The 14,964-nt window shown below is 34.4% G+C and overlaps 1 protein-coding gene across 1 annotated transcript in view; it reads left to right on the top strand.

Moving 5' to 3' along the window:
* The window catches only part of RPAP2 (RNA polymerase II associated protein 2), an 83,588-nt gene that overhangs the window by 33,236 nt on the left and 35,388 nt on the right, over positions 1-14,964 (top strand). Inside the window, exons 9-11 of the mRNA XM_075999838.1 lie at positions 509-591; positions 3,881-3,961; positions 13,068-13,136. Coding sequence (XP_075855953.1) covers positions 509-591; positions 3,881-3,961; positions 13,068-13,136 — 233 coding nt within the window. The remainder of the gene's footprint in view (positions 1-508; positions 592-3,880; positions 3,962-13,067; positions 13,137-14,964) is intronic.

Here is a 14,964-nt window from a genome sequence, read left to right on the forward strand (position 1 = left end):
ATTAGTGCCCTATCTGGAATTACCTTTTTCAGGATCTCGGCCAGTAGTTCTTCATGGCCCTGTTAGCTCTCTTATGCCTTCAAACAAATGTGGTTTTTTTCCCCAGCTTTTTTCAGTTTTCAGAGAAAAGGTTAGTTTGAATTATCTACCATTTCTGGAAGCAAAGTTCCTTCATAATATTTGCTAATTTTAATCTTTTAATCTTCTACATTTTTATAGCATTTAGCAGTTTACAAAATCTTTTGTATACATTTGGTCATTTAGTAAAGGAGGTATTAATATCCCTGTTATACAGATGAGAAAACTGTTCAGAGAGCTGATGACTCAAGCAAGTTCACATAAGCCTAATAGCTGATACTCAGATTTAAATCTTTTAATTCTTATGTCTAGTTCTTTTCCTACTGTACCACAAGTATAAACTTTTATGTTTTAATGTTTATTGTTCCACTTATGAAAGAAAGTATGTAAATTTATGATTCTCTTTTGCTTTGTTTAAATTGTCATTCAGCATGATCCCACCTTTCCACTGATAGATTCAAGTTCCCAGAACCAAATTAGAAAACGCATCGTACTTGAAAAATTGAGTAAAGTGTAAGTATGTAACTGCCATTTCAGTTTTGTAATATGTTTAAGTTAACTTGTGTTTATGAGTTCATAATTTATAAGTGTTATCCTTGAATTTTGAACATTTTGAAAAATAATGTGAAAAGTTTAATTGGATTTCTTCACTTGAAAATTTTTATTTTTAAGATATTCTATCCAGGAAGTACTGAGTTTTGTATAGAAAACACAGAGACATTATAAAGAGGAAGGTTGAGATTCTGCGCATAGCAAACCAAACTACCTCACTCCTTCTTAATAATTCAGTGAAGTCACTGGAAAACTATCAAAGCTAGACCCATTTAAATACTGATTTGTGGTAAATGTGTCACATCAGTTTCACATGTGAACAAGGCGTTAAAAAGTTTTAAGTCTGTTTACTTGGCATACATATTCATAGAACCATTTCTCACTTAGCAGCTTGAGTTTTTGTTCAGCCCAACTTTGCACTTTAGCTTTAAACTTCCCATGGTGGAAATTATTGTTCTTCTAATTAGCCTAGTCATACATGACATTTAAAAAGTGCTATCTTGGTTTTTCTTTTGAAAAGAGCTTGAAAGTATTTTTTCCAGAAGTATGAGGGCTGTCTTGGACTCTTCAACCTGCATTTTCTTTTTTTAGCAAAAAACATGCAAAGGTTCTGTCAGTCATCGCTTAAGGTGTTATAAATACAGAGAAGTTTTATTTTGTAGCAGTTTGAAAATAAAAACATTTTCTGAAAGCTATATCTTGAGCAGCTTAGGTATAAAATGTTACTTGATATAATGGAAGATATTATTTTCACTTTAAAATACAGGTTGAGTATCTCTTATCTAAAATGCTTGGGGCCAGATTGGATTTTAGACTTTTTTTTCGGATTTTGGAATAGTTGCATTTTACTTACCAGTTAAGCATTCCTAATATAAAAATCCAAAATTTGAACTCCAGAATCTGAAACTTTTTGAGCACTGACATGATGTTGAAAGGAAATGTTCGTTGTAGCATTTCAGATTTTGGATTTTTAGGTTAGGGATGCTCAACCAGTAGTTTTTAAGCCACATTTGAAATCCACTTTGGTTGGCTTTGTATCTTGATTGGATTAAAAAATGAAGAGGAAGAACTACTTTAATTTTCACATTTTAAATGTTTAAATTAATATTTATTAAATGCCTGCTGTATGTTAGGTTCTTCATGTATAATCTGTTAGTTTTGCCTTTTATTTGACCTTCATACTTGTACATTTGTTTCTATTAAATTAGTTTAGAAAACAGAATGAATTGTCACCTATCTGATTCATAGGACAAGAAGATACCAACCTTGACTTTAGCTACATAAGGTTTGAGAGTTGAGATGGAATATCTCTATTGGTATGTATTCAGTAGATAGGGATTTATGTGGAAATAGTTTTCTAGGCTTTTTAGCTATGAGAGTATACAGTTTAAATTTAAGGCCATATAGACATGTCATTGAAGCAATTCTGCTCCTTCTGGGTTTGAGCTGAAACAAAAGATACCAAAAGGAGCCCTGCTAGAAGACTAAATTATTCTTACTAGCACAAGAACTAAATTTGAGAAAGAGTGGAATAACTTAAAAGGAAGCACAGGCGAGTCATGGTGGTTTATGCCTATAATCCCAATCCTTTGGAAGGCCAAGGCAGGAGGATCACTTGAACCCAGGAGTTCAAGACCAACCTGGGCAACAGAGCCAGACTTCTATCTCTACAAAAAAAAATTTAAAAATTAGCCAGATGTGGTGGCATGTACCTGTAGTCCTAGCTACTTGGCTGAAGCAGAAGTATCACTTGAGCCCAGGAGTTCAAGGTTATAGTGAGCTATGATTATGCCACTGCACTCCAGCCTGGATAACAGAGTGAGTGAGACTCTGTCTCTAAAAGAAAAAGAAGCACAAAGAACAGTGAAAACAAAACTAATATGGTGGCATGGGGACTCTTTTTGTTTGTTTATGAAAGCTGATGGTTTTTTTTTCCATTATGAAAGTAAGACCTTTTTTGGTTTCTGATTTGAGCAAACCAATTGTAAAAAGACTTTTTTCCCCAGATAATCAGAAGAAATTAAATATGCACTGGATATTAGATGACACTAAGGAATTGTTCCTTTTGTTAGGTATGAGAATTGTTATATAAGGAAGTGCCTTTGTATTTAGAGATACAGATGGAAATAGGGGACCAGGGGTTTACTTCAAAATATTACTGCAAAAAAAGGAAGGAAGGAAAAATGAAACAAATGTAGCAAAATATTGGAAAGTTGAATCTGGAAATGGATATATGGGGTTATTACTATTCTATTTTGGAACATGTTTGAAACTTCCATAATCTTTAAAAAAAAAAAAAAAGTAGCACATGCTTATTGCAGAAGATTAGGCAGTTAAAAATAAGAAGGAAGTGAAAATCACCTATTATCCTACCACTCAACAATAACTACTATTAATATTTTGATCTTTATCCCTGACATATATATAATGTGTGTGTGTGTGTATCCGTTCCCTTTAGTTCTCTTTGTTATAGGATAAACCTAGAAGGAATGAAATATGTTTGCTATGTAGTATGTATCATATACAATAGTATTATATGTTTTTATAAAAACAGAACAATATTATGTATGCATTTTTCACTTAACATTTATGAATATCTTTCCACATTAAAATAGATTCACATTATTTTAATGGTTTAATCTACTAAAAGGGTAATCATATTTAACCAATTACATACAGATATATACTTGTTTCTGATTTTTCACTACTAAAAGTATTTCAACAAGCATTTTTTTATGTTTATCTGATTATTTCCTTAGGGTAAATTTTTTTTTCATACAAAAACTATTGGGTCAAAGAATATCCTCATTTAAACTGTTAATATATATTGTCAAATTGCTCCCTAAGAATGTTATAACAATTTTTCACACCCACCATGAGGATTTACTAAGGAGAAATATATCACATTCTCAGATTGGATCATTTTGGGGGCAGTTCCTCTGGCCTTGTGTTCTTTGCCTCTTGGTCTTATATTTGAAAATAAATAGGTAAGAAAAAGTAGGGACAAGAATATAGATAGCAGCCAAAATGATTTTGCATTTTAGAGCTTCACACTCAGTAACATAGACTACAAAGTGGATTGTGGGATATGACTTCTCCCCAGTCAAAACCTAGCTTAACTGTTTAAAAGCATGACTGTTTCCACCTAAGTGCCATTATAACCTATGGAAAATCCGGACATAGGCATAACCCAAAAAAGTATTTATATGTAATTAAATTATTTTTTAATAAATGTACTTTTTAATTTCAGATTGCCTGGACTTTGGGGTCCTCTTCAGATTACATTGGGAGATATTCATACACAACTTAAAAGTCTTGTCCAAACTTTCAGGTTAGTGGTAATATTATTTTCCTTCTCAGTTATTTTGACTTATTGATTGCCTTGTTGAACCCATAGATTGACTAAGGCTCCAAGAAAGTAAGTGACTTACCTTCAGTGTCTTAAATCTAAATACAGTGCTCTATTTTTTCCTCCACTAAACAACATTACTTCTATCTTCTACTGAATGCAGTACTCTGAACTTACCATCTTTAAAAACGTTTAGATATGGCATAGCTCCTTTAAAAATGTTCTGTCAATAAAACATCAATTTGGGCAACTTACTTACAAAATAAGCCAACTTAATTACATTAAATATAGCTTTGGGGTAAAAATAAAGAAACATGGAATCGTATCTCACCTGTTTCATTAGATGAAGCTAGACTGTGATTTGCCCTTATGATACTTAGTAGTTAAAGCCAGGCCTGTTAATTCTCAGGCCAGTGTTTCCCTTCTAGCCCCCCATGCCACATTGCCTTTCTGTACTACTCTTTTCCTATAACTTAACAACTTTTTCATAGGCAAATGAGTTTACTCGTTTACTCCACAAATATTTATGAAGTTCCTGCTTAGTGCCAGGCCCTACAAAGATACTGGGATTCAATCTCTCCCTTGAGCATTTTACCAGCTACTGTGGATAACAGTTATTAAATAGTTACATGTATACCATTGTATACTTGGAATTTGCTAAGAGAATAGGTCTTAAGTGTTCTTACCACATACACACACACACAAAAAAAGGTAAATTATATAAGGTGATGGATATGTTAATTAGCTTGATTGTAGTAATCATGTCACAGTGTGTATGTATATCAAATCATCACATTATACAACTTAAATGTATATAATTTTTAGCTGTCAATTATACCTCAAAGCTGGAAGGAAATAGTTACAAGTGTAATACATTTTACAAAAGGATAGTTATGGAGACTTACAATAGGGAGTTAACCTTGTCAGGTGGCGAAGAATTGTATCATCAAGGACACCCTCCCTGAAGAAATAACATTAAAACTGGGACATTTAAATTGTATCTCCCATTCTCTGAAATGGCAGCCTTACTGATGCCAGCAGTCCAAACATTTGTCTAGTTTCCTCAGATACATATCAAAGGACCATCTGGTAGTATATTTGATGTACTTTGAAGAGTACAGCAAATCAAGAACCAGTAGTCTCTCTAGAAAAAAAATAATAGACCTAGACATTTCTATCAGGAGAACTTTAAAGATCCAATGGGCCTAATGGGATTGTTATTAAAAGGTTTTATTTATTCTTTAAATCTACCATGGGTTGTTTCAGTACTCATTAGTATCAAAGATGTAAGAAAAAAGAATAAAGGTCATTTCACTTATCACATCAAATAAAAGCTCCACTTAAAAGGGTTCTGTTACCTATGAAATTAAGCCTCATTGCAACACCTAAGCTAGCCAAGACAAGAATCACATTGATCTTCAGTCCTATAAGAGGTAGCTAACACTACAGATATGAGGAGACATTCAAATGTCCTCTTCCTCTTATATTTATAAAATACTATTTTATCACCTTTTTCTGTCATTCCCATTATGTGACTCTAAGTCTCTTCCAGCTACTTTCTGCGTTATTTACATTAAATTAAAACAAAGACTAGATGAAATGAGATTATATGATATCTGAGATTTACTTCAAAATTATTTAGGTTGGGGTAGTGCTGAATATGGGGCTGTGTAGATGAAATATAATTGATCAGGAGTTCATAATTGTCAAAGTTGTGATGAGTACATAGGAGTTTATTTGCTCTCTACTTTTACACGTTTGAAATTTAATAAAAAATTTAGGGAAAATAAGCCAAAAAATTACATGCATTATTTGGTAGGGGATGTTATAAATTTCTGTTCCAAAAACCTTGGTGTTAATTAAGTTATTTTTGAAAACCTTTACTTTTTAGTACTTGCAGGTCAAAGTCTATAGCTTTGATAAAAAAAATTACTTAAATTGGCTTTACTGTCTTTTAGATAAATGTCAGTTACTTAGAATACAAAATGACCTCTGGTAAGATAACTGATTTGCAGTCTTAAGATTACAACAGGACAACTTCAGCAGTTCTGCAACTAATTATAAGTTAGGGCTTCCAGGTGAAGCCTCTGGAAAAAATACCATGTTGATGACCATGACTAGAGTGTTGAGAAATCTTTTCAGTCAGTACTATTACTGGGAAAGAGTGACGTAAGTAACCATATCCTTCTCTTTGAAATGGTAATCAATAATAGAAACTTGTAGAACAATGATTCTCATGCCAGCTGTGCATCAGAATTACCTGGGGAGCTTTTAACAACTACAGATGCCTGGCTCCACCCCTAGAGATTGAGTTTCATTTGGCTAAAATTGGGCTCAGACATTAGTTTTTTTTTTAAAGCCCCCTAGGTAATTCTAATGTGTTGCCACACATTAGAGCCTATTTTAGGACCTAAATTAAAGCAGCTTTTTCAGCTCTTTGTAGAATCTTTCCCCAGTGAATAATGCTGTCCCTTCTACTGAAGTGCATCACAAGTCTGTTTAAAAAAAATTTAGTAGAATGTTACATTGATTTACCTGTCATAGTGTAAAGTTGGTTCCATCAGAAGCTGCTTGATAATGATTCGCTGTCATCAGTGTTGAATCAAGGTATCTTTCTAAATCAGATTTAGATTAAAATTTATTTTTACTTTTTATTGAGTTAAAAAATATATAATTTACCATTTAAAATCTATAATTTACCATTTTACCATTCTTTCCCACCTCCTGCCCCCTCACATACACATACTTCATCTCCCAATCCCCCTCCCCTTCCTGGCCAATCTACTCACTATCTTCATAAGATCCACTTTTTTAACTTCCCCAGGTTAGTGAGAACATGCATTGTCTTTCTGTGCCTGGCTTATTTCACTTAATATAATGGCCTTCAGGTTCATCCATGTTGCTGGAAATGACAGGATTTCATTCTTATTTATGGGTGAATGATATTCTATTGCATATATATATACCACATTTTCTTTATCCATTCATCCGTTGATGGGCACTTAGGTCGATTCCATATTTTGACTATTGTGAATAGTGCTGCAATAAAAGTGAGAGTACAGCTATCTTTTCAATACCTAATTTCCTTTCTTTTGGATATACACCTAGTAATGAAATTGCTGGATCATATGGTAGTTATATTTTTAGCTTTTTGAGGAACCTCCATACTGTTGTCCATAGCAGCTATATTTGTTTACATTCCCACCAACAGTGTACTAGGGTTCTGTTAGGTTTGCTCTCAGCTCTCATACTATATATGTTGTTATTATGTGTTGATATATGCCTTTTTCCCCTTCCCAGTCCATTCTCCATTTCTCACTAGAAGCAGGGAGACGAGATGGTACTAAGGAATGAGAAAGTTGCAATTTTAAATGTGAAAATATATCAGACAGAGGGAACAGCAGGTGCAAAGACCTGACAGGTTCCCACTTCACATCTTTAGCAGCATCTGTTTTGCCTGTTTTTTGATATAAGCCATTTCAACTGTGTGACATGATGCCACATTATGGTTTTGATTTGCATTTCTCTGATGATTACTGATGTTGAGCATTATTTATATACCTATTGGCCATTTATATATCTTCTTTTGGGAAATGTCTGTTCAGATCTTTTGCCCATTTTATAATCAAATTATTTGGGTTTTTTTGTTGTTGTTGAATTGTTGGAGCTCCTTTTATATTCTGGTTATAACACCTTGTCAGATAGATAGTTTGCAAATATTTTCTCTCGTTCTGTGGGTTGTCTCTTTGTTGATTGTTTCCTTTGCCATGCACAAGCTTTTTAGCTTGATGTAATCCCAGTTGTCTATTTTTACTTTTGTTGCCTGTGCTTTTAACATCTTACACAAAAAGTCTTTTGCCCAGACCAATGTCCTAGACCATTTCCCAAATGTTTTCTTCTCATAGTTTTATAGTTTCTGGTCTTAGATTTTAGTTTTTAATCCATTTTAATTTGATTTTTGTGTATGGTAAGAGATAGGGGTCTAGTTTCATTTTTCTGTATGTAGTTATCCAGTTTTCCTAGCACTATTTATTAAAAAGACTATCCTCTCTCCAGTGTATGTTCTTGGTGCCCTTGTCAAAGATGAGTTGGTTATAAATTCATGGATTTATGTGTGGGTTCTCTGTTCTGTTTCATTGGTCTATGTGTCTGTTTTTATACTAATACCATGCTGTTTTGGTTACTATAGCTTTGTAATAAATTTTGAAGTCAGATGTTGTGATGCTTTCAACTTTGTTCTTTTTGCTCAGGATTGCTTCGGCTATTTGGAGTCTTTTATGGTTCCATACACATTTTAGGATATTTCTTTTATTTCTGTTAAGAATGCCATTGGTATTTCGCATTGAATCTGAAAATTGCTTTGGGTAGTATTGTCATTTTAATGATACTAATTTGTCCAATCCATGAGCATGGAATATCTTTCCCTTTTTTTGTGTGTCCTCTTCCATTTCTTTCATCTGAGTTTTATAGGTTTCCTTGTACAGATCTTTCCTTTCTTTGATCAGATTGATTTCTAGATTTTTTACATTTTTTGTGGCTTTTTAAATGAGACGACTTTCTTGATTTCTTTTTCAGATTATTTGCTGTTGACGTATATAAATGCTACTGATTTTTGTATGGTGATTTTTTATGTGTCTTTACTGAATTTGTTTATCAGTTCTAATAGTTTTTTGGTGGAGTCTTTAGGGTTTTCACTATATAGGATCATATATATGCAAACAAGGTTAATTTAACTTCTTCCTCTCCAATTTGGATGCCCTTTATTTTTTCTCTTGCCTAACTCCTCTGGCCTAAAATTGTATTTTACACAAAAGTCCATTTTAAATTTCATCAGTGATTAATCAAGGTATTTTTCTAAATGTGTATGAATTTCATATTATGTTTCAAAAATGTGCTTTTAAAATGTAATACTATCAAGTATTACTGTTTTCATTTTTGAATTATCACTCAAGTTATCACTCAGACAATACTAAGTATATTCATTTAGCATCTGTGCTGGAAATTACTATTTTGGTCAGGCTGGTTTCAAACTCCTGACCTCAAGTAATCCTCCTGTCTTGGCCTCCCAAAGCTCTGTGATTACAGGCATGAGCCACCAAGCCCCATCACTTATCTTCCTTTGAGCTCCTTTGGTTTAAAATTTTTAAAAGCATACTATATATGTTATTATTATGTGTTGATATATGCCTTTTTCCCCTTCCCAGTCCATTCTTCATTTCTCACCAGAAGCAGGGAGACGAGATGGTACTAAGGAACGAGAAAGTTGCAATTTTAAATGTGAAAATATATCAGACAGAGGGAACAGCAGGTGCAAAGGCTCTAAATCTAAAGCAGGAACAGGCCTGGTGTATTCACAGAATATTCAGGTGGTTGGTGAGGCAGGAGAAATGAGCAGAAGCAAGAGTAGAAAGAGATATGAGCAGAGAAATATGGGGTAGACAGGTTGGGTATGGTATAGATGGTATAAGCCTTATAGCCATGGTAATTCTTTGGCTTTTAGTGAGTGAGATGAAGAGCAATTGGTAGGTTCTGAACAGAAGATTAAGATGATATAACATACATTTTTTATAGCCTCACTTTGTCTTCTGGGTTGAGAATTATGACAGGTAGTCAGAGGCAAGGGAGACCAATAAGGAGGTTATTTTGGTAATCTAGGCAAGAAATAGTATGTGGACCAAAGAGAAAGCAGTAGAGAATAATAAGTGATGAGATTCTGTTTTGAAAGTAGAACCATTAGGATTTGATGACAAGTTGAACATGAGACATAAAAACAGTCAAGTTTAACCACAAGATTTTTGGCCTGAGCAACTGGATTCTGGAAGGATAGGGTAAGCCATTTACTGAGATGAGGATATCTCCAGAAGGACCTGGTTTTGGGAGGAAGTTGAAGAACTCAATTTTGGCTGTATTAAGTTTTGAGATTCCACTAAATATAGATGTCTGAAAATTCAAGGAAGAAATCTAGGCTAGAGATAATAAATTTGAGAGTTGTCAGCACATAGTTATCTAATATTTAAAGTTATGAGATTGGATAAAATCACCAAGGAAAAAAACATTGATGGAGAAGAAAAGAGACCCAAGAGCAGAGGCCCTGGGACACTCCAATATTAAAAGGTCTGAGAAAGAGAGTGCCAGTTTGGGGGTAGGGAGTACCAAGCAAGGGAAAACTAGGTAAAGATAATGTTCCCTAGAGAAGGGAGTAACTGTGTCAAATGCTGCTGATTGATTATAATAACTGAAAAATGTAGTTGGATTTGGCAATATAGATGTCTGTTGTACATTTAATCCTCACAAGAACCTTATAAGGTAGGTAGTATTTTGTCCTTAATTTTGCCAAATTCAAAAAAAAGTTTTACAGCCATCAAATAACATGTCCAAGGTTAAACACTACTAAGAACAGATCTGGGTATGGGTATTATCTATCAGATTAGGCTTTTTTTAATTTTGAAAAACATTTTAAACAATGTGGGAAATTCAGATTAATGTAACAAAATATACCTTCCACTCAGAATTAATTGATTTTAATATTTTCTAAAATTTGATTCAGATGTACATTTTTAAATAAATAGGTTAATTAATTCATTCAAAATATATTAATTGAATACCTGCTAACCGCCAGATACTTGTTCTGGGCACCTGGAATAAATAGGTGAAGAACACAAAGATTCCTGCTCTTAGACAAGAGAAAATAAGTAATAAACAGTAATTATGTTAGAAGATAATAAATGGTAGAGAAAAAGAAAAGAAAACCATATAAAGGGGATCAGGAGTATTGGGCTGGGAGGAAGAGGGCAAGTTGCACTTTTTAATGGGGTGGCCCAAATAGGCCTTCTTACAGAGATGAGAGAAGGAAACTTATCTGGGGTAAGATACTTTCAGATAGCTGGAATAGCCTGTGCAAATGAGGAAGAAGACATGAAGTCCCCGTTACGCCCATTCTCAATCTATTCTCCTTTCAATCTATATCTTTCCAGTCTTTGTTTTTATATTTTTACTGCATATATATGATATATATACACACACATAAATAGTATTTAATATTGTCTGTTCTTGATTTATATAAAATACCATGCTCACTTTCTTTCATTCAAAATTATGAGCAAAATATGTAAATTTAATTCATTTTAACTATTAGTATATTAGCTATTTAGTATTTTATAAATATGCCACAACTTATTTTTCCCATTATAAGCAGTGTTGCATTAATAGTCTCCATACACATTTCCTCATACATAAGTAAGAGACGTTATTTTTGTTTGTTTTTTGAGTCTCTGTTGCCCACGCTAGGGTGCCATGGTATCGGCCTAGCTCACAGCAACCTCAAACTCCTGAGCTCAAGTGATTATCCTGCCTCATCCTCCCGAGTAGGTGGGACTACTGGTGTGTACCCAGCACCCGGCTAATTTTTCTATTTTTTAGTAGAGGTAGGGTCTTGCTCTTGCTCAGGCTGGTCTTGAACTCCTGATCTCAAGTGATCCTCCTGCCTCAGGCTCCCAGAGTGCTAGGATTACAGGCATGAGTCTCTGCAGCTGGCCAGTGAGAGAGTTTTTTGGGGCTCTATATCTAGAAGTAGAAAAGCTGGGTGATTCATATGCATTTTCAGCATTATTAGATATTGCCAAATTGTTGTTCAGTTGCTCACAACAACAGTGTGTTAAAGGTACTATTTCTTCCTGTCCTCACTAATCCTTGAGATTGGACAATACCAATCCTTGGTATTGTCAGTCTTTTATTTTGGCCAGTCTGATGATGATGCTTTTATATTAATTTCCCAGATTACTAGTGAGATTGAGCTCCTTTTCAAAGTTTATTGGCCATTTCAACTTTCTTCCTCAATAAATTGCTGGCTCATATCCTTTGTGATTTATTTAATGGGTGATATTTTCTTATTGATTTGTATCATTTTTTAATTTAGAGTGATCTAAATGTTTTCTGAGAAACTAAGATGACTACAGAGTATTTTGTTGCCTTCAATGTCTCAGTGATATAATTTACCCCGATTTTTTAAAACGTAAGTTTTCTTTAATAAAGACCCAGTCTTATAATTTTAAGCCAACTCTCATTTGTATAAATTATGGATTATAACATCCCTTAATTGCCTGCTGCCAGCCTAGCACAGAAAGGTGCAAAAGATGAAGTAAAATTAAAATCAGAAATTGCATATGTTAAACCAGGCATAGTAGCATGTGCCTGTAGTCCCAGCTACTCAGGAGACTGAGGCAGGAGGATCATTTGAGCCCAGGAGTTAGAGGCAGTAGCATGCTATGACTGTACCTGTGAATAGCCACTCCAGCACAGGCTGGGCAACCTAGTAAGGCCCCGGGTCCCCCCTCAAAAAAAAAGATATTGCTTATCTTGTTAGCTTTAATAAAGGGTTTGATTAGGGGAAAGCATAGAGTATGTTGGCGGGGGGGTGTAACATCCTCTAGGTGTGTGTGTGTTTTAATAAACCATACAATTTAATTTCCCACATTGTTCCTATATTCTCATCTTGTCTAGTAGTAATATTATAATAAAAGTGGGGCTGGGGCCGGGCGTGGTGGCTCACGCTTGTAATCCTAGCACTTTGGGAGGCCGAGGCGGGCGGATTGCTCAAGGTCAGGAGTTCAAAACCAGCCTGAGCGAGACCCCGTCTCTACTAAAAAAATAGAAATAAATTAATTGACCAACTAAAAATATATATACAAAAAATTAGCCGGGCATGGTGGCGCATGCCTGTAGTCCCAGCTACTCGGGAGGCTGAGACAGGAGGATTGCTTGAGCCCAGGAGTTTGAGGTTGCTGTGAGCTAGGCTGACGCCACGGCACTCACTCTAGCCTGGGCAACAAAGTGAGACTCTGTCTCAAAAAAAAAAAAAAAAAAAAAAAAAAAAGTGGGGCTGGAACACTTCCTTTTTGAGATGGTAATTATAAGATACTGAATATCCCAAACCACATTATTATACTACTGACTCTTTCCTGTCAAATATAACAAATATTTAAAAAGTGTTTCTTTGACACATAATATTATAAATTTGATTTTATCTAGAAATAGAAGATTTATTTAAATATAACAATCCTTGGGTAAATTTTATCTTACTATCTTTCAGATTAACAAATAGAAATATTATACACAAACCTGCAGAGTGGACTTTAATTGCTATGGTGTTGCTGTCATTGTAAGTACTCTCTCAGATTTTAACTCTAAATACTAAATATGAAGAATTTTGATTTGGGAAAGACAAAGTTATTTCACTGATTTTGTAAATTGCCATGTAAAATATCATACCTCTATTTTATGCTTTATTTTCCTTCATGATAAAATAATTTTTATGTAAAGTGACATGCCATATTTTGATAAACTAATCATTCTCTTTATATTTTTTACTATCTTTTCTTCTGAGGACCTGTTCTTCACAAACACTGTTACCTTCTTTTGAAAGAGAACATCCTCATGTTGGATGCATACAGAATACGTCTTTTAGTTTCATTTTTTTTTTTTTTTTTTTTTTTTTGAGACAGAGTCTCGCTTTGTTTCCCAGGCTAGAGTGAGTGCCATGGCGTCAGCCTAGCTCACAGCAACCTCAAACTCCTGGGCTCAAGCAATCCTCCTGCCTCAGCCTCCCGAGTAGCTGGGATTACAGGCATGCGCCACCATGCCCGGCTAATTTTTTTTATATATATATTAGTTGGCCAATTAATTTCTTTCTATTTATAGTAGAGACGGGGTCTCGCTCTTGCTCAGGCTGGTTTCGAACTCCTGACCTCGAGCAATCCGCCCGCCTCAGCCTCCCAGAGTGCTAGGATTACAGGCGTGAGCCACCACGCCCGGCTTAGTTTCATTTTTAATAGTCCACTTTGTTAACATTGAATGGGCTTCATTATTTTATATTTGTTATTTTTACATATGTTATGCTGTTTTGTCTTCAACATACTTTATCAATCTGAAAAGTTTAATTTTCAAATTAATATACATTTTAAAATCTAACAGATTTAAAGGAACTATAGTAGATGCTTACTATACAAGCATATGTGAAACATTTAATACTCATTCACTTTTTAAGAAACCACTAGTGGTTTCTAAGGCTGTTTTTCAATAGGGGTTAAACCATTTAATAAGTGTAGTGTTTTTCAGCTTGAATTGCAAAAGTCTTCTTTTGAGGACCATTCATTACTGCATTACTGTTGCTGCTTGGCACTTGTTAGGTCATTGAAGCCCATAGGACATTGAAAACTTACCAGACAACTCACAGGTCAAAAAGTGTTAGGAGCCAACCTCATAGCATCTTCCACCCTGCTTTCTCTTTCTTTGATATTACTTCAGTCTGACATGTTATTCTGGCTTCACTGTCCCAAAGAAAGCTGTGCTGAGAAGCATTAGAGTAGGCTTCAGTGAGCGAGCATCTGTGTCACCCAACCAGATACAACTCACATGATTCATTAAATCATAACACAGAAAATAACTTTACTTGAATGCCCTGATATAAATTTTTTATCAACCATAAGAACAAATCTTTTGTCATTTCTACTATTCAGTGTTCCAGCTGAATTGGTAATTTGTAAAACAGATCTTATTAATTTTTTAGAAAGTTCTTTCCATTTTATGAAATTTGTAAATATTTTGGTCACTGGCAAAGAAAATGTTAGTATCTCTGCTCACCCACCATATCACAGACCTGCTAATAAACCCTCGTAGACAGCTGTTTGACTTGTACTTCGGCAATTTATTATACTAAAGGGGAAGTAATTTTTTTGGTTGACGAGTCAGAGGCCTTGGCCCAGTAATCTCAGAATCTTGCTTTCTAAGCCAATGACTGGAAGTATTATCTTCATGAGCAGCTGCTTACTGAGGACATGTTAAATCCTGCTTTTTTTTGTATTAAACTGATGTCATGCCTTATCTAAGATGTATAGCAAGGAACCACAAAAAAAAGGTTAAATTAAATAATAAAGGCTACCACTAAAATTTCATATGATTATTCCATACAAAAATAAACCTGTAGTGTT

Source organism: Microcebus murinus, chromosome 2 (assembly GCF_040939455.1).
Source record: "Microcebus murinus isolate Inina chromosome 2, M.murinus_Inina_mat1.0, whole genome shotgun sequence".
Classification (NCBI taxonomy): domain Eukaryota; kingdom Metazoa; phylum Chordata; class Mammalia; order Primates; family Cheirogaleidae; genus Microcebus; species Microcebus murinus.